This window comes from Trachurus trachurus, assembly GCF_905171665.1.
Source record: "Trachurus trachurus genome assembly, chromosome: 22".
Classification (NCBI taxonomy): Eukaryota; Metazoa; Chordata; class Actinopteri; order Carangiformes; family Carangidae; genus Trachurus; species Trachurus trachurus.
Genome location: NC_139907.1, coordinates 1,244,289 through 1,265,064, shown reverse-complemented (window position 1 = coordinate 1,265,064; position 20,776 = coordinate 1,244,289). Strand labels below are relative to the sequence as shown.

The following is a 20,776-nucleotide window of genomic DNA, read 5'->3' as shown; positions in this document are numbered from 1 at the left end:
CAGCTCCATCAGTCACAGTTATACGTACTGATCAGAGGGAAAACGTCTGACAGCTGCACGGTGCGTTCAGGTGCAGTCTGACGGATGGTAGATCTGAGTTTTGTGGCGGTTTCTTGGATGAGAATCATCAGTTTGATTGATTTTATTTGAGTGTGTTAATCTGTTTCAGAGTCGAAACAGATTCAAAACTGAACTCAAAACTCAACTTGTACTGGAGGAGAGCCCTACTTTACTTTACTTTTCAGATAAACTTCATTTAAAAAGGACAACGTTACAGAGAGAAACACGTTTTTGACATGTTCTCCATCAATACCAGGTCTTATTCTGTACAGATGTGAAACCACGTCGGCGTTATTTGATTTCAAGAGAAATGTTACTTTGGACCCGATCAGAGGAGATTAAAGTAACACAACAGGATAAACTTGTTTTTATTAAAAGTGTCACACAATGCTCTTGTTTATATGTGATTACAAACATATTGTGACCTGTATCTTATTTAAAAATACATTTATTTTATTTAATTTTTTACTAATATACTAATATAATATACTTTTTACTAATATAATTTATTTAAATGGAAACTGTTTAAAGCTCAGGAGCATTAATATTTAGTTGGTACTCCAAGTCCTTATAGAGCAGTGTTGTGTTGCAACATGCTGTGTTTGTTCTTAACATCTGGAGGAAAAGTCTTGTTTGTCTGTTACCTCAATTAATTTAAAGTCAAAGTCGTTGCTGTTTAATCTGTTTACATTTTAGTCATTAACATTAAAAACACACTCCTTCTGGTGGTAAAACAAGAGTAAAAGGTAAAAAAAAATTGACTACAACACAAACGCAAAGCATGAAGAGGAGGAAACACTTCTTCCCTCCAGTGTTTTATTTTGAAGGGCTGATCCATGAGAAGATCTGATTGGCTGGCTGTTGTTGTCTGATTGGTCCAATAAAAACAGAGCAGACCTTGTCACACGTTTCCTCTTATCTGGTCTAAATCTGGTTTTAGTTTCTAATTAGTTTGGGATCTGGAGCTTTTATTCCACCGCCTGTAGCGCATGTAGTGTTTATAGTGTGTAGTTTATAGTGTGTAGTGTGTAGTATTTAGTGTGTACCTCCTGGTCCAGCACCGTAGCAGTGATCTCCACCAGCACCGTGGGCAGGTTGTGTCCCGTCTCGCTGTCACACACTTCCTTCAGCAGCAGCTCACTGCTGTAGTGAACCATCTTCCTGATCAGAGCCAGGCTGGCTTTCCTAGAGACACACACACAAACACACACACACACACACGGGAGTCAGAGGGTCATGTGAGCTCAGTCAGATGTTTCTCTAGCTGTGTTCGAAATCATCCACTCACTCCCTATCCACTACATCATGTACACGATGTAGGGAACGACGGGAGGAGAATTCGGACACTAGACGGTAATTTACTGAACGTGGTTGCGTCAGCAGACGCGCCGAGAATCATGTAAACAAACCATGGACGTATGAAACAAACTGGACACATAAAAATAAAATAATAAAAACCAGACACTTGTGGGAACATTTGAGGATGTGATTCTGTGTGGTTGTGTTACTCAGACAATAAACTGTTGAAATATCGGAAGTTTGGTTTGGTCAACTACTGTTGTGTGTCCCAACCGTGAGCTGTGGCTGTTAGCTTAGCTAGTTAGCTGGTATTTACTCCATATTAGTGTTGTCATGATACCAACATGTTGGTACCGTATCGGTATCGGTACCAACATGTTTTTCGGTACTTTTCCAAATAAAAAGAGAACACAAAAAATGTCATTATTGGCTTTATTTTAATAGAAAATCTTAGAACTATAACATATGTGTCAGTAAATCAGTAAACAGTTACTGCTGCTGCAGGATTAAATTTCCATTTATATTAATCTGAACTCTTCCTAAATTAAAACATTAGTGGTCTGTTTAAAAATGAATATCGACTTGTTTTCTTTGTATTATTTGAGGTCTGAAAACACTGCATCTTTTTTTGTTATTTTGACCAGTTGTAATTTTTGGGAGAAATTGTTATCAGTAGTTTATAGAATGAAACACAAACGTTCATGTTACTCAAACACACACCTATTGTTTCCCATACGTAGACCAAATTGACTGAACACAGCTTCTGTGTGTGGTTGCCGTGGTTACCTGATGGAAGGCAGCATGGTCTGCTGGAAGGTCTGGGCGAAGACGGGCAGCAGCCTCTTCAGGTAGAGCGGCGCCATCTCGGGGTCTCCTCGCGGCTCGCTGCCCTCCTCCTCCTCCTTGTTCACGTCCTTCTTCTTCTTGTCGTCGCCCTTGTTCACCGGACACATCCAGTCCCCTGCACACACACACAGAATAAAATTATGATTAAAACACCACACACAATGATAAACAACTATATTCTATACTTTCACTTTCTCAAATATAAATCGAGTTCAAATAAAATGCAAATATCTGAGCTGCACAATAGATGACAGCAGGCTTGAATGAATGTATTTAAATTTTTAGTGTCTTATAAGACCATGTGGGCGGGGCATAAAATGTGCATGATGCTTAACCCTCCAGTTGTCCTCCTGGGAAGAAAGGAAGAAAGGACGAAGGGAAAGATGGGAGGAAAGAAGGAAGGGAAAAGGAAGAAAAGCTAGAAGGAGGGAGGGAACAGATGGGTCAAAAAAGGAAGTAATAAGGATGAAGGGAAGGAAGGAAGGGAAAAGGGATTGTGGAAAGAAGGAAGGAAGGACAAAGGGAAAGAAGGAAGGGAAAAGGGAAGGTAAGAAAGATGGAGGGAGGGAACAGATCAGGTCAATTGGATCAAAAGAAGAAGGAAAAAGAGTAAGGACGAAGGGAAGGAAGGGAAAAGGATTGTGGGAAGAAGGAAGGGAGGAAGGAAGGAAGGAAGGAAGGAAGGAAGGATGGAGGAAGGGAACAGAGAGTAGAGTGACTGACCAGGCGACTGCAGGATAGCGACCACCTCGCTGTGTCCTCGCTCTCTGGCCTTGTCCAGAGGCGTCTTCCCGTCCTCGTCCCTCAGGTCGGGGTTCGCTCCGTGACGCAGCAGAGTCTGCACACACACACACAGAAACACACAAACACACACACACACACAGAAAGACAGATATCATGAGCCTGAAGTCGACCAATCAGATGCTGAGAACACCACACATCTCCAGGTGTGTGTGTGTGTGTTGTGTTACCTTGGCGACTTGCGGGCGTCCGAAGCAGGCAGCGTAGTGTAGTGAGGACGACCTTTGACCTCTGTTGACGTCCGCTCCTCTTTCACATAGAAACTCCACCTGCAGCGACAACAAGGACACGCGTGATTGGTCGAACTGAGAGGACACAGGAAATGATGTCACACTCCTGCTGTGTTTCAGTTTTCCAGCTGTTTCCAGAATCACATCAACCAACCAACCAATCAACTAATTAATCAATCAACCACCATCTTTATTTATTTATCTGTTCTTTGTCTGTTTGTCTCTACAGATCTTTGTTTTGTCTGTAAATGTCGTCACCGTTATCGATGCTGGAATTCAATCAACTGTTTGAATTTAAATGAAGGAGGGAAAAAAGTGAGAAAAGGAAGTGACGTCACTCTCAAAGATGGAGGACGAGGATCGGGGTAAAGCAGCTTAAAAAAAAAGAAAAAGGAAAAAGGCTTTTATTTTGTAGTCCTCCTCACCATTTCCTGTGTGCCGAAAGCTGAGGCCCAGTTGAGCAGCGTCTGTCCAACGTCGTCCATGAAGTTCACCTCGAAGGCTGAGGACACGGAGACAGAGGTCAGAGGTCAAGCAGCAGGAATCACCATGACAACCAGACAGGGCGGGGTATCAATACTGATTTAATCAACCAATTGATTCATTCATGTTTCAGTTTTAACACCAGTTCTGCTTGGTTATAAAAAGAGATTTCCACAGAACTAACACAGCAACAGAACGAAGATGGAGCCGCCTGACCTGGTGCTTTACTGAAAATATTAATTATACATTAGAAATCATTAACCCTAAAGCTGCTGCATTAATGCACATTTATTTATTTAACATGACACACAACTCTTCAGTTGAGTTGTGGATGATAACTCAGGTATCGCCCTCCTTCTATTAAACATGAAAAGAGGCTTAAAATCACAGACTGTTCATGTCTGTTCTGTCCTGAAATGTGTTTCTCTTCCATAAAACAAATTCTACATCTCAGAGGCAACACACAAAGCTTCCTTCTCTTTTCTAATGGCGCACCTCGCTGGATTTACAACCAACAAAAAGGAAATAAAAAGATCGATGGAAGGTTTTTATGAATCGATGTAGATGAAGATCGATATGAATCAGAAAATCGTTTATTTTCTAATCCCAGCCCTGTTTTGTGAACAGCGTGACATCAGTTTGTTTGTTTTTTTCTCTATTGTCTTATCCATTTCCACTATTTTATCTTATGCCTGTTTACTGTTTTTCTGTATGATGTTTTCTTACTTTCTAATTGCTTTATTGTTTCAATGATATTGTATTTGTATTTTGTGAAGCACCTTGTAACCTTGGTTTTGAAAGGTGCTATAGAAATAAAGTTTATTAGGGCCCGAGCGGCGACTGCAAGTCGCCCAGCGAAAGCCCTATTGTAATTGCTCTGTTTATTATTATTCTTTTTCTTTCATTCTTTTTCTCTCAAAAGGATCGCATTTTTGGAGGCTTCAACATGCCCCAAAACGCGTAAATTTTGGCATGCACATCAGGACTGGCGAAAAATTTGATATTTTAAAGTCGTTGGAAATGGGCGTGGCCAAATGGCTAAATAGCGCCCCCTAGAAAATTTCAAAACATCAGCCCCGCCTTTGTGTGTCACCTAGACGCATGAAATTTGGTGGGCTTATAGAATATGGCAAGACACACAAAAAAGCCTCTTATGTCATGGTGAAATCACAACAGGAAGTCGGCCATTTTGATTTGAATTTTTGACCTGTTTGATCTATCTTCTCCTAGGGATTTTGTCCGATTGACTTCAAATTGGCTAGAGACCACCGAGATGCGACTCTGATCAAAAGTTGTGCTCCGCAGGTCTCTAGGTCAAAGGGCGTGGCTTCTGGGGCCTTGAGGATTTTGGCGACTTTTCGTTTGCTCGCCATTTCACCTTCCAACAGCTCTAACGCCCACATACTTTATCCGATCAGCTTCAAACTTGCTGGACATGATGTTGGCTCCGCCCTGAACGTCCCGATATATTAACTTCCCACGTAACTCATAGCGCCCCCCGGTGGTAGCAGGAAGTGCCATTTTTTGCATCAACATTGTCCGATTTCCACGAAACTTCACATGTGTGATCAGGGGCTGACCCTGAACACACCTGCACGCATCTCATTACTGCCCCTAGTGGACGAACCTTTAACTGCTCATAACTCCCTCATGCTTTGTCCGATTTCCACGAAACTTCACATGTGTGATGAGGGACTGACCCTGAACGCACCTGCACGCATCTCATTACTGCCCCCTAGTGGACGAACCTTTAACTGCTCATAACTCCCTCATGCTTTGTCCGATTCACTCCAAACTTCACACGAGTGATGAGGGGCCGCCCCTGAACGCACCACACCACATGCGGTGACTGCCCCCTGGTGGATGAACGAAACATTGCGTTTTTGGCCTCCTTCCAGGTTTTTCTCCATTTCTGCTCCGCGCCACAGCGTGCCTCAGGCCCCGCGGTGGCATGGGCGAGCGAGGGCCGCCATCGCCGCTTGCGGCTTTAATTATTATTATTATTATTATTATTATCAGGGTACATACAGGAATCTTGAAGTTAATTTTAGTACCTTTTTAAGACTTTTTCAAGACCTTCTCAATATTTTTTAACACCTCACCGCCACTTCAAGCTGTAACCATTTACATCAGTGACACTTTTAACGTACTAATAGTTTTAGTTTGTGATAAAGACTATAGACCACTATGATACAACAGAATTCAAAATAGGCTGGGATAATAAATCAAAGGCACATTTTATCAAAAAACAAAACAAAAAAACATTGCTCCACTCAAAAAACAAAAACAACAATCTTCTTTTCTTTTTTAATGTACCGGTTCATCTTTGTTTTTTAATAAAATGAATAAATTCACACACTTTTACAATGTTTTTTAGGACTCAAACTCTTGGACAGCCAATTCAGAAAAAATACCTTCAAAATGTAAGACTTTATAAAGTCGTGAAAAGACTTTTTTATACTTTTTAAGGGTCTTAATTTTCCCAAAATTGATTTATCACCTTTTAATTCTTTTCAAGACCCCGCGGATACCCTAATTATTATCACTGTGACATCATTGTGACCTCTCACCTCCGGTGTCGATGGCGTCGATCAGAGCGTCCGTGTCTTTGCTGCGGATGCAGTCGATGAGCTGTCGGTGCGACCGCTCCCCAGAGCTGTCGAGGCGCCGCAGCCCTGGGATGCGGCTGGTCGACCCGGCCGTGGACTTGGGCAGAGCCTTCCGCCCCTCAAACAGCAGCACCAGCAGCAGATCAACCAGCCTCATCGTGTCCAACACGCAGCGCTCGTCTCCGCCCAGCGCCGACTCCATGGAGTCAGGCAGCGCCGAGCGCAGAAGGTCCTGACCCGGGGAGAAGGAGAGATAGATAGATAATAAAATGTTAAATAAATGTTATAAAACATCAGTGTTTCCCAAACCACCAATTTTCTTAAAATCTCGTCTCGTTCTCGTGAGATGAGTGTATCGTCACACCCCGAGTAAAAAGACAATATACTGTATAACAATAAATATCAGATACTTTACACTGCACCTAAGGATATTGCACATTTCCCGTTTTATTGTCCAGTAGAGCTGCAACTAACCATTATTTTCATTATCGATTAATCTGTCTATTATTTAAACAATTAATCGATTAGTTGTTTGGTCAATAAAATGTTAAAAATGTTAAAAAATATCAATCTGTGTTTCTCAAATGTCTTGTTTTGTCCACAAACCAAAGAGAGACTCAGTTTATTGTCATAAAGGAACAAAGAAACCAGAAATATTCACATTGAAGAAGCTGAAATCAGAGAATCTGGACTTTTTTTTTGTTAAAAAAAAACCCAACTCAAACTGATTATTAGATTATCGGTATAGTTGAGGATTAATTTAATAATCGATTGAGTCGTTACTTCAGGCAGAGAGACGGCTTCATTAGAGCCAAAGGAGTGCGTTACAATACAGATTATAATCGGTCTATCCCTAATCCTCACACACCTTGGCCTGACACCTGTAATGACAGATTCCAGATTATTTGAGTATTAAAAACAAAGCAAAACCAAAAACGCAGCAAATTTCCTGTTTGCTCATGTGGAAGTAAATGAAAAACTAACTTGCACCGTCTCAAACTTTAGAAGCAAAACTCTGGACCTCTGTCCTACAGTTTATTTATTAATCGTTGAATTTATAATTTAGTAATTGGTCTCTTAGTCCCTACTTTGATGTTACTGGGCTTTTTTCCAGAAATTTCTCTACAATATTTCCAAAAATTCACACCACTGCCCCTTATTTGAACGTACAATAACTAAAAAAGTGTTAATGTAATGTTAGTCTCAAATATTTGTGTATTTCTGGTGTTTGCTTCAAAATCTTGTCCAATGGGGGTCTGTGGTCTAATTTGTGTCAGTTTGATGTAAAACAGTTTGAATTTAGGTGTAAGTCAGTTATCATATCTTGATCGTGTGGGTTTTTATCGTTAATCACATTTCTAATAAAAGTTACAAGACTCAATTTCAGTCTGTTTTCAACTAGAAGCCACGATAAACCCTGGTGCAGTTTTGAGATATTTAGTTTAGTTTATTAGCACATTATAAAGCTACATAAAAATAATGAATATAATGAAATTTAACATTGTGCAGGAGAGGTAGAAGCCAGAAAAGGCTGATGGAAATGCCTCCCTATGTAAAAACAACAGCCGTGGTCCAAGTAAAAAAGATAATACAGAATAAAACAGGAGAAAAAAAAAGAACAATTTACATAGAAAATGAAAGAAAAAGAAAAAGACTGATGGGTGCAGAAGTCTAAACTAAATGAGTTTTTCAGTTTGAACAAAGCCAGTGTAGATACCGATTATTGATTTTGTGTGCAGTGAACAATTGAGAGAGTCTGTGATTGGCTGCTTCACCTCAGCGCTATGTGGCGCTATCATATCTTGATCGTCTGGTTACATATTTGTTCACATTTCTGGTGTATCTGATTTAGGAAATATTGTGGGTTTTTATCGTTAATCACATTTCTAATAAAAGTTACAAGACTCAATTTCAGTCTGTTTTCAACTAGAAGCCATGATAAACCCTGGTGCAGTTTTGAGATATTTCGTTTAGTTTATTAGCACATTATGTAGCTACATAATAATAATGAATATAATGATGTTTAACATTGTGAGAGAAAATAAAAATTAAAGATAAAGATAAAGACTGACGGGTCCAGAAGTCTTGACTAAATAACTTTTTCAGTTGTTCCTGAACAAAGCCAGTGTAGATATTGATTACTGATTTTGCATGCAGTGAACAATTGAGAGAGTCTGTGATTGGCTGCTTCACCTCAGCTCTGTGTGTGTGTGTGTGCGTCCACCTACGTGCGTGACGAGCGGCGAGCCCCTGCAGAGCGTGGACAGCAGGCTGACGATGGTGGACACCTGGTTGCTGAGCTTGGAGTCGGGGGCGGGGGGCGCGGCGCCGGTGGAGGCGCGGCCCGGCTTGCAGGAGGAGGCGGGGCCGGACACGGGGCCGCCGGCGGCCGCCATGCGGGACAGCAGCTCCTCCGTCAGGCCGTGTTTGGCCAGAGGGGCGGGGTCCACGCCGCGCCGCGTGAACCTGTCGGCCAGCGAGGCGAAGCAGCGCAGAGCGCCGTCCGACACCTGGAGGAGGAAGAGGAGATTAGATTGTATTTTATTAGCACATTAAAGAAGAGCTCTGTAAAAACTAAAGAGACCACTCCCAAAATGATCAGTTTCTCTGGTTTTACTATTTATAGCTATGTGTTTGAGTAAAATTAAATTAAAACATTTTTGTTTTATTCTATCTACCTCTACTCTACTACCGACAACATTTCTCCCAAAATTGAATAAAAATATTGTCATTTAGAGCTTTAATTGGCTGAAAATGACTAAATTAGTCTAAATAACAAAAAATATCAAGTCTTCTCAGACCTTGAATAATATTAATGCAAAGAAAACATGTTCATATTTATTCCTAAACAACACAGCAAGAATATTTTAACTCAGGAAGAGTTTATAAATCAGTTTTTGTGGGATAATGTCAAGCAGATGTGCAGGAGAAACCAAAAAAACCCTAAGGGCTTGTCAAGTGTAACCTAAAGATAAACATTCAACATAAACAATTACATTTACAGTAATGTGAAAAACAACATAAAACAATTAGAAAAGAGAGACAGAGAGAAAAGCAATATTGTGTGGTGATGTAAAGAAAACATGTGGATTATTCGTCGCTCAACTGGGTCAATAGAAAGTGAATTATTTGTTTCTTAAATGAATTTATGCTTGTGCAGTTTCTAAGGTGAATTGGTAATGATGTATGTCCAAAAGTGCAGACTTCTAAATCTAACTGAGAACTGAGAGAAAGTAGAGTTGAAAAAAGTGGGATGAAGATTATTTGCTGACCTAGTGTTGAAATTATGAATCTGGGAATTGAACTGAAATACAGTTTGGAGATTGGAAGTAACTTGTGAATGGATTGATAAGTAAGTATTTACAGCAAAACTAATAGATAGAGATAAAGAGGACCCGTGTGTGGTCTCCGTGGTTACCTGGTGGTCCTCGTGCTTCAGCAGGCTGGACAGAGACTCCACGCAGGTCTCCAGGGACGAGTCCTGAGGCTCCATCTTGCTGCAGAGCCGCGACACCACGGCCATGGCCGAGTGCAGCGTGTCCTTGTGCACCAGGTGGCCGCTGTCCCGGATGAAGCTCAGCACGCAGTTCAGACCGCCGGCCTCGAACACCGCGCCAGACTCACGGGTGCAGATCAGCTCCAGCACCTGCACACACACACACACACACACACACACACACACACACACACAGGTCAACATCTGGAAACATCTGCAGCAGCTCTGATGACGGGAGGAAGTCAAACGTTCCTGTGAGTCTTTAAAGCAGCGGTTGAAATTTTACCACTTTTTTCTAGAACTGTCTAATCTTTTTATTTTTTTTACACCACATTTTCTAAATTCTTCTTTTTTTTACTATTGGAGAAATTTTACTGCTTCTTTCTAGAATTTTCTAATCTTTTTTTTGTTGAGAATTTACCACTTTTTTCCTATTAATTTTATTTATTTTTTACCACTTAAAAATTCTTAAAAAATAAAAAAAAGAAGTTTACAAAAAATTTCTCGAAATAAGCAGTACAATTTCTCCCCCCAAAAAAAAAAAAATTCTAGAAGAAACTGGCAAAAAAAAAATCAAAAAGTTAAAAAAGACAAAAAAAAGAAAAAGTGGTAATAAAAAAAAAAAATCCTACTTTGAGAAATTTTACCAGTTTCTTCTTTTTTTTGAGAATTTTCCCACTTTTTTTTAGAAATGTTTAAACATTTTTTGGAGAAATTGTACAACTTTTTTTCCCAGAAATGTCTCTACAATATTTCAACAAATCCACGCCATTGGCCCTGAATTTGAACGTACATTGACTAAAAAAGTAACGTTCTTCAGTCTCAGAACAAACATTTGTGTATTTCTGGTGGTCGCTTTCTGGTCTAGTTTGTGTCACTTTATGATCTTTGATGTAAGAAACTTTGAGAACCAGTGGTTTAAAGCTGTGACACGTTCAGGGACTAAAAGAAAAATCTGTTCATCATGAAACTCCTTCGTTCTCAGAGACACAGGAAGCAGAGAAGAAAGAAACATCTGAAGCTCATCTTCATCAGTTCACCTGCTCTCTCCTCCTTCCTCCTCTCTCCCCCTCCTCCCTCCATCCTCCTCTCTCTCCCTCCTTCCTCCTCTCTCTCCTTCCTCCTCTCTCCCCCTTCCCCCTCCTCTCTCCTCCTTCCTCCTCCTCTCTCCTTCTTCCCCCTCTCTTCCCCTGCACATTTTTTTACTTTGCACTAAAATCAACACTGCCAATTCTGTTGTATATACTTTTGTACATTACATTTGATTTTATTTGATAGTTTATTATGTATAGTTTGTTCTTTATATTCTTATTCTTTATTTTCTTATACTATATGTTGTTATCGTCACTGTGTGTCTGTGTAATGAGTTTGAGTTTATTTATTTAGCACACTAATTTCAACGGTGCAGGAAGGGAACGAAGCCGGTTGGCTCGGACATAAGTTCCACCCCTATAACAAATTACAGCAAGACACATTTCAATGGCTAAAATGCTGCAGCTGCACTGTCATTCCCCAGCTTGGGATCAATAAAGTCTATCTATCTATCCATCTATCTATCTCTCCTCTAGGGGTGGGAGAAAAAATCGATTCACATATATATCGCAATATCTTTTTTGACGATTTTTAAATCGATTTTTTTTTTTTTGTACTTTTTTTAAAATATTGTGCAATGTGCATTTGTTCGCCTTTTTTACATACAGAGAGTCTAGGTTTTGAAAAGGGTTTAAGTTCACTTTATAATGGAGTATGTTCATGTATAGGCTCCTACAGTGTTTGTGTGCAGATAAATGTTAAAAATGCTACTAAAAATCGAGAGAATTGGCAATATCGTAGAATCCCAATTTAAATTGAATCACCATCCAAAAAAATCGTCGAAGAATCGAATCGGGAGAAAAGCGTATCGTCCCAGCCCTATTACATTTGATTTTATTTGCTATTTTACTATTTTATTATGTGTAGTTTGTTTTTTATATTCTTATTCTTTATGTTCTTATACTATATGTTGTTATTGTCACTGTGTGTCTGTGTAATGCTGCTGCTGCACTGTCATTTCCCAGCCTGGGATCAATAAAGTCTATCTACCTACCTATCTACCTATCTACCTATCTATCTATCTATCTATCTATCTAACCTTGACACACTGCTCGGCCAGGTCTCTGCTGGTCCCCCCCCCCCCCCCCTCACCTCACCTTGACACACTGCTCGGCCAGGTCTCTGCTGGTGCGGTTGTTGAGCTCCACCACCACCAGCCGGTTGCACAGCGCCTTGATGGCCCCGTCCACGCCCACGATGCGCCGCGTGCACTCGGCCGACACGTCCAGGTAGTAGGTGATGGCGCGCGCCGTCACCTCCAGCACGTTGTCGGGGGCGCTCTCGTCCAGGAAGATCTTACACAGCGCCGGCAGGAAGGTCCGGGGGGGGCAGCTGCAGAGGGAGACGGGGGGGGTTTACCACTGGAGACGAGCAACTACTACAACTATCACAATAAGAGAACCGGCCCTGCAGAGGGTCCAATCTGGCCCTCAGGATGAATTTGTCAAGTGCGAAAATTTGAAATTGCACATGTTTTTATCAAGAAATGTCAGGTGGTTCATAATATGTTTTGTAAAAGGATAGTTCAGTAACTGTAAAACATCTTATTAACGTACCAAAACAGAGGAAAATTTCAGTTTTTTAGATATATTTAAAGGTTATTATGCTATTATTTTACTGGTCCGGCCCACTTGAGATTAAATTGTGCTGTTTGTGGCCCCTGAACTAAATTGAGTTTGACATCTCTGGTTTAGAGAAACCTCTCAAACATCATAAAGCATTGTTACGCTATGAAATTACAGATCTGGAAAAAATTAAGAGACCACTCCCAAAATGATCAGTTTCTCTGGTTTTACTATGTGTTTGAGTAAAATTATATTTGAAAAATTGATCAACTACCAACAAAATTTCTCCCAAAATTGAAATAAAAATATTGTCATTTAGAGCTTTAATTGGCTGAAAATGACTAAACTAGTCTAAATAACAAAAATATCAAGTCTTTTCAGACCTTGAATAATAATAATAATGTAAAGAAAACATGTTGATATTTATTCCTAAACAACACAGGAAGAATATTTTAACTCAGGAAGAGTTTATAAATCAGTTTTTGTGGGATAATGTCGATGTTTATTCCCAGCAGTGGTTTTTATTTATAATCTTCCTATAAAACCAGATGTGGTTCAGGTGACGACCTCATCAGAGTCTCATTAAGGAGAAGGAGTTAAAAAAGAAAAGAATGACTGTCGTACATGTAGAGATGCTTTAAGAAACATTTGTGAAAGTGGTCTCTTAGTTTTTTCCAGAGCTGTATAAAGATAAAATATATAACATTATATTACAATATAAAAGTCGTCATGGAAACACTTGTTTCATCTCGACCGCATCACAACTCGTTGAACGTATCCCGGCTCATCCTGAACTTTTGTATCCGTAGTTATTCAGCAGTGTTTGTTTGGGCACGTTGACTTTTAAAAAGTTATTTGTTCTAGTTACTAGTTAAATTCCCCCCCAAAATAACTGAATTTCTACACTATGAAAGTAACTTATTACCAGGAAAAGTAACTAAATGCTCAAATATGACAAATGACACCTCCTGTTTATCTGGAACTAACCAACTCACTCAGTATCCCTCCGCCTGTCGGTTAGTTCCAGATAAACGGCTTTTTTCTGGCCAGTTGATGAACTGAAAAATAAATAAAATCTATATAACGTATAACTCCATTTTAACAGGTGTTTTATTATTTAGAGATGAGACTTCTTGAGTCAAGTTACGTTTTATTGTCAGTAACAGTAACGGAGTTATAACGGGGGAAACAGGAACTTCTTGGATTACTGTTACTGAAAAAAGTAGCAAGACGCTTACGTCAAGGGACAACTCAAAGTATCTGCAGGTTTCACCAACTCAGATTTAAGACTTTTAGACATTTTTAAGATCATTATGGATGAAATTTAATAAACGTACAAAAGAAGTTGTGTGTTGGACTCGTTTGTAGTTTAAAATACATTCAATAAAGCACAAAGAAATGTCACAGGAGCATTTTATTGAGCATTTTTAACACCTGTCTAAAATTATTTAAAGGAATAGTCCACCAAAAATTGAAATTTCACTCATTATCTGCTCACCCTCATGTCGACTAAGGGCTTGTTTTGTAGCAGAAGCTCCTCTTCCCAGTTTGCTTGAAATATAGACTTATTTAATTTTTTTCGGGACTTACAAGACAGACATTACATACGAGCAGCATGGAGGTATTTGGATGTTTTTTGGTGTGTCTTTTTGTTACGAAGACAGTTGGTATCCATTTGCAACCGTTATATGGACATGCACTGCTACGCCGAGACCCCCTGTAACTCAGAGAAGCCACGGAGGACTCTGAAACTTCTCCCAGCCCTTAGTCCACATGAGGGGGAGGAGATCATGAAATTTCAATTTTGGGTGAACTATCCCTTTAAGACTTTTTAAGGCCTCAAATTTAGATTTTAAAGTTTTAGACGTTTTTAGACCCTGCAGAAACCCTGGTCTGGAAACCACTGTGCTCCTGGTAAAAAGAGTTAGTCTGGAGTCGTGATTCCTAAAACACCTTCCAGTGGAAACACCTTTAAACAACAACAACTGTTTATCTCTTCTATTTAGCGATAGCGTGGTAGCCATGGAAACGGACTCACGTCTCGAAGCAGCGGTCGACGTTGTCAGACATGAGCAGCAGCATGCAGAGCTGCTCCAGAGCGATGAGCTGCATGTCGCGCTCATCGCCCTGACCCATCTGCAGCCACTCCAGCAGCGTGTCGGGGTCCACGTCCGCCATGACGGCTCGCCTGGGGGGAGAAAACACGGATGATTACTCAGTTTCAGAAGTATCTAATTACATTATTGGTAACTCCATTTTAGAGCTGCAACCATTAATGGATTAAACAAACAATAATCGATTAAATTAACCGTCAACAATTCAGATAATCTAATAATCAGTTTGAGTAGATTTTATAAGAAAAAAAGCTCCAGATTCTCTGATTTCAGCTTCTTCAATGTGAATATTTCTGGTTTCTTTGTTCCTTTATGACAATAAACTGAGTCTCTCTTTGGTTTGTGGACAAAACAAGACATTTGAGGACGATGTCGTCTGGTGGTTTGAGAAACACTGAACGATGTTTTTAGACATTTAACATTTTATTGATCAAAACAATTGATGGATTAATTATTTAAATAATCGACAGGTTAATCTATAAGAAAATAATCGTTAGTTGCAGCTCTAAACGAATCACAACACTGTGTTCCGGTCACGTCTTATGAGGACGTAACAGAGATAATAACTTCTTTCTCCCACAATCTTGTGAATACGACATCTTGTCAGGTTACATTTGTTATTTCTATCTGGCGGAAAATAATCAAACAAATCCACACACACAAAAGAAAAACTAGTGGGATGGAGCTGGAATTGAATAAACCGCCGCGTAAAATGCAGAAATGAGTTTTCATCCAATCAGAGAGGTTCAATACCAGGGTTTCCCGCAGCGCTTTCCTGTTAAGGCGGCTGCCTTAACAGGAAAGAGCTGCCGCCTAAACTAACGTCTTAAAAAAAATTTAAATGTAGCGATATTCCCCGCCGCCGCGACCCCCAACCCCCCCCCCACCCCCCCACCCCCGTCGGACGAGCGCCTTCATTCATCTCCGCATCTTCTCACACACATACACACCACAGAGAAGCGCGCATGCATAACAGCAGCGCGCGTGGCGAAACTTAATACGGCGCGCCGAATCCCCCCCCCCCCCCCCCCCGGACGATCGATCCGCTCGCGCACCCCCCCCCCCCCCCCCCCCCGCCAACAGGACAGACACCACCTTAACTGACACATTTTCTGGGGGAAACACTGAATACGCAGACCACGCCCCCAGAGTCCCTGAACCTTTCAGAAACTAGAAGCCTGGACAAGGTTCCCACTCTTTTCTTGAAATCATTTTCCAGGACATTTTCAGCTGCTACAGTCTGACAGTCTGACATCATGCCGACACGTCCTCCATCCTGTTCATGCTGTGGAGAAGTCTTATAGACAGCTGTAGCTTATTTTGTACATTTAACTAGTTTGTTTCTATGTTTATTCCTCCTCTCTCTCTCTCTCTCTCTCTCTCTCATTCTCTCTCCCAGAGGTCTGATTTAAAGCTGTGCAGCCTATGGCTCCAATTTATCTATGACATAATATCTTGCATGCTTAGAAATTAAGACAATTTTATCATAGAACAACGCAAAAACATGTTTTTAAACCGCACCTACAACAGTTCTCTGTCTCTATCTGTCTGTCCTTCATCAGAGGAGACAACAGGTCCAACACTGGAAACACTCAGCAACTCAATGTCCAGAGTTTTCTCACTAGGATTGAGACAGAAATCCTCAGTGTGGTCTGAAAAAGTCAAACTGAGCTCTGGTATAGCTTCTGTCATGATGTGATAAATCATTTTCCAGGACATTTGACTATTTTTCTCAATTTCCATGTGTTTTTTTCCATGACTGAAAAATTGGTCAACCATTTTCCAGGTTTTCCAGGACGCGTGGGAACTCTGCTGGGACTTTTCTATCCTGGAACTAAAGTTTAGTTCCTGGTTCCTGGGGAAAGAGACACAGACACACAGACACAGACACAGACACACACACACACGGCTCACCTGGCTCACCGTTGGCTACCCGCTCTGGCTCAGCGCCCAATCACTGCTCACGGTTCTGTTGCTGTTTGGGACTCATCCAACCAACCGGACGGAGGGAGAGAGAGGAGAGGACTGTCACAAAGGATTCTGGGACATGTAGTCTGGTCACCTGCAGAGAGAGAGAGAGAAACATGACTCAACAACATCCAGCTCAGACTGGGAGGAAACTCACTGTTAATCATTCACACTGGGCTCTGGGTAACTCCTGGACAAATGCAGCTTGTACTTTATACCCTTTACTGTGGGGTACAGGGTAATTCTAGGAAGACTCTATATATTAATCTATACATGGTTTCTATGAAAAGCCCCGGATAATTCCTGGACAAGTGCAAAGTTTAAACAGCAGCTTCACCTGGGCTCCACATAATTCCTGGATGAGTGAATTACATTTTTAATGGGGAATTGAATTCCTTGGTGAGTATAGTGGGCAGTGGATAATTTCTGGGTTAGTATATCATTCTTTTAATGGGGAATGGATAATTCCTGGTTGAATATATTACATTTATAGTGGGCAGTGGATAATTCCTGGGTTGGTATAATGTTTTTAATAGGGGATAGATCATTCCTGGGCAGCTGAAGGAGCTTCATCTTGGTACTAGATAATTCCTGGGTAAGAAAGAATCGTTTATTAATACCAGGTAGTCAATACATCCTGGATGGTAGGGGCTAATTCCTGGACATTCTCACACACATTAACCTGTTATTAAAACAGCTTGTACTTGTCCCGGGTACAGGATAATTCCTGGGTGATTGCAGCTGGAGAACGACCTGCGTCTGCACCGTCAACCTGGACGGGGACCGGGACGATGTCCAGAAAGTGTCCCTGCATCCAGCTGTGCAGCAGCAGTGCATGCTGGGAGTCTGGCGGTCCGGGGCTAAGTTGATTAGGGTCTAATTTGAAGCCTGGATATAAACAGGCTGCGCCGAGACAGATCCTCTTATCAGCAGATTAATCATCACAACGCGCCAGAGAGCGTCGCCCTGACCCCCCGACACACACGCACACACCACAACACACACACACACACACACAAAGACACAGTCCTGTTTGAACAACACAACATCCAGACGGAGCAACACTGAACCTCTGAGCAGTGAAACCATCAACACAACACAACGTTTCCTCCCCAGGTGCATTGTGGGAAAAACTCAGGTCTCTCTATTTTTAAAAAGCTCGTCGCTCCGGACGACGATCATCAGATTTCAATATTTTATTTTTAGATCGTAATCTTGTGTTTATTATGAGACGGAGCTGCTCACGTCTCAACACACTGGACCCAGAATAATAATAATAATATTAATAATCAGATTGATCATTATTATTATTGATGACATCAGCAGGTTAATTAACTTCATTAATGGGAAATAAAAACTGACAGAAAACCAACTGATCACTGTATTTCACCATCGAATTATCAGTGTTTTATTGATAAATCGTCTGTTCTGAAGATAGAAAAAACTAGAGCTGCAAATAACGATTATTTTCACTATCGATTAACCTGTCGATTATTTAAACGATCAATCGATTAGTCGTTTGGTCAATAAAATGTCATAAAACATCGTTCAGTGTTTCTCAAACCACCAGACGACATCGTCCTCTAATGTCTTGTTTTGTCCACAAACCAAAGAGAGACTCAGTTTATTGTCATAAAGGAACAAAGAAACCAGAAATATTCACATTGAAGAAGCTGAAATCAGAGAATCTGGAGCTTTTTTTTCTTAAAAAAAACGACTCAAACTGATTATTAGATTATCAGAATAGTTGATGATTCATTTCATAATCGATTAGTTGTTGCAGCTCTAAAATGGAGTTACCACTAATGTAACTTGCAACGTAACTAGATACTTCTGGAATGGAGTAACCATCAGAACAGTAACTTTTTAAAGGAGTATTCAGCCTAATTTAAATTCATTTTCCAGAATAATCTGCCCAACGCTGCTTCTTGGTCCTTGTTTTTCACTGTGCATAATCACAATAGATTATCAAGATAGTTGACGATTAATTTAATAATCGATTAATTGTTCGATTAACTGTTGCAGCTCTAGAAAAAACATACTTTTTTCTATCTGTTCCGGCAGGTGAAGGTGAGGAGGCGTCAACGAAAACATCATGAACGGCTCATCAATCATCCGTGGATTGTGTTGTTTTGTGTTGTTTTTTTCCCCAGTAACTAATGGTTGTGTTGTTGTGTAGTGAACCTGCCAGTCTGTGTGTGTTTACAAAGAGACACCTGTGATGTCAGCAGGTTGCTCATCGGTTGATGACCCCGATGACTTCTGGAACACCTGTTACAGTCTGAACGATGACGATGATGAAGGAGAAGCTGCCTTCAGGAGGAAAACAGTGGGGTGTGATAGAAAGCTCCAGAACAGCCTCAGTCTGTACACACACACACACACACACACGAGCTAAAAACGGTTCAGTTGTTCACACCAGTATTTCCAAAACATGGAAGTGTAGCCTATTTTGTGTAACTCTGAGTTGGCTCAGTCACAGACATTAGTTATAATCCCATTTTTTGATCGACACAGTGAATCTGCACATATTACATTTATAAGTAAAATGTCTTAACAAAGCATTGAATGTGGGGACATTACATTACTAGTGGACACAAACAGATGGCTGGCAGTGCACTTTCCCACCGTGGAAAGACACTTCAGCAAGATACGAAGGGCGTCATTACACGCAACCATGATCTTATTATTATTCATCTTACCTTTACTATACTATCTCCAATTTTTTCCCCTGTTAAAAGGGTTTTCTATGGAGTTTTTCCTCAGTGGATGTGAGGGTCTAAGGACAGAGGATGTTGTTATGGTGGGATGTAAAAGCCCTTTAAGACAAACTGTTTGTAATAACGGGCTATACAAATATAAAATCGCCTTGCCTATGATTGCACCAGAGGTTTGTTTGTCCAAACTTAGACACAATGTGAGAAAGTGGCTCACAGACCCCCCCTCACCCCCTCACCCCTCACCTCCTCCTAATGTAACAGCAGCGGTTTCATCATCAGACTCACACCGACCTAAGAGGCTCCAGGCCGCGGCCGGTTGGTCCCGTTAAGCCCCGGTCAGAGCCTCCATCCCCCGGCCTCCACTCACAGCCGCTGCCCGTTATGTTAACGTTGTTAGCTGCTGCTGCTGCTGCTGCGGTGGTGTTGTTGTTGTCAGGCCGGTAAAACACTCCCAACTACCGGGGGAACTCCTCCGGACCGGACAACCAGCCCCGGGGCCTCGGCAGCTCCTAACGGAACTCCTCCCCCGGTTGTTTGTGTGTTTTGTTCGGTTCAGACACACATTACGACACCGTCCGAGCCCCGCAGGCAGCGCTGCTCGCTCCGCTTTTAGCCTGTTAGCTCCGCGCTAGCCGCTCCACTAGCTAGCCTGTTAGCATCGAGCTAGCTGCTCTGCCCCACCGAACGCGACTTTAACTTTTTTTTTTAATCACATTTTCCCACAAAAAAAACCCATACAGCTCCCGTTTATCCTAACCGCTTCCTATCAACCCGTTTCACCGGAACATACGACCGTTTGTTCGGTTAAATGTGTCGTTAACGTCCCAAACTACCGCCGCGGCCTTCGACTCCAGACGCAAGCCGCCTAGCTCGAGTTTTGGGGCAGCCGAGAGGCCGCGGCCCAGCGGCGGACACCCCGCCACGAGAGGCACCGGCCTCCCGGTTCTCACTACTACTACTCACCCGTTTGTTCTTCTCTTCTCGGCGGCCGACACTGAGACACGATCGGCGGCAACAGAGGTGGGTGTTCTGGGTCCAGCTGGAGGAGGTCTAGGTCTTAGCAGCCGTTAGTTATCACCGATGTCGCGGGTTAAATCAAGGCGTTTCCATCATGTCTTCTGCTCGGCGCAGAGAGGTCGGAGCGGCCGCTGAACAGTCGATTCACGGAGCTCAGCGGACTGAAATGGAGAGAAGCCGAGCGACGCTGCTGCTGCGTTCACGGACCAAAACACAGCTCGGAAATATGACACACCTTGGGAAAAAAAAAGTAGTCCCAGTCTCTGTTATGTGGGTCAAAAATAAAACATTAAACTTATTTATAACACTTTATTATTATTTTTTCATCAATAAATGATTTTATTATAGGTTTGATTGATTTGTTTCCATAAAGGGTTCCCAGATGTGGAATTCACTACCGACCGAAATAAAACTAACCCGAGACATCAGAATTTTTAATGCAAAGGTTCAAATCAGGCTGAAACAAAATAAGAACT

The 20,776-nt window shown here is 41.4% G+C and overlaps 1 protein-coding gene across 9 annotated transcripts in view; it reads right to left on the bottom strand.

Moving 5' to 3' along the window:
• hectd1 (HECT domain containing 1) overlaps positions 1–20,485 on the bottom strand; it is a 59,084-nt gene extending 38,599 nt beyond the window's left edge. For 8 of the 9 annotated variants that reach the window (XM_083998761.1, XM_083998767.1, XM_083998764.1 and 5 more), the window contains exons 1-12: positions 20,247–20,485; positions 16,510–16,657; positions 14,520–14,669; positions 12,014–12,248; positions 9,747–9,974; positions 8,557–8,838; positions 6,290–6,560; positions 3,662–3,738; positions 3,177–3,275; positions 2,929–3,043; positions 2,146–2,320; positions 1,107–1,245 (exon numbers count right to left, since the gene is read on the bottom strand). In XM_083998761.1, coding sequence (XP_083854887.1) covers positions 1,107–1,245; positions 2,146–2,320; positions 2,929–3,043; positions 3,177–3,275; positions 3,662–3,738; positions 6,290–6,560; positions 8,557–8,838; positions 9,747–9,974; positions 12,014–12,248; positions 14,520–14,659 — 1,761 coding nt within the window. In that variant the 5' untranslated portion in view covers positions 14,660–14,669; positions 16,510–16,657; positions 20,247–20,485. The remainder of the gene's footprint in view (positions 1–1,106; positions 1,246–2,145; positions 2,321–2,928; positions 3,044–3,176; positions 3,276–3,661; positions 3,739–6,289; positions 6,561–8,556; positions 8,839–9,746; positions 9,975–12,013; positions 12,249–14,519; positions 14,670–16,509; positions 16,658–20,246) is intronic. The other variant, XM_083998762.1, reaches the window with a different exon arrangement.
• Positions 20,486–20,776: the final 291 nt, after the last annotated feature.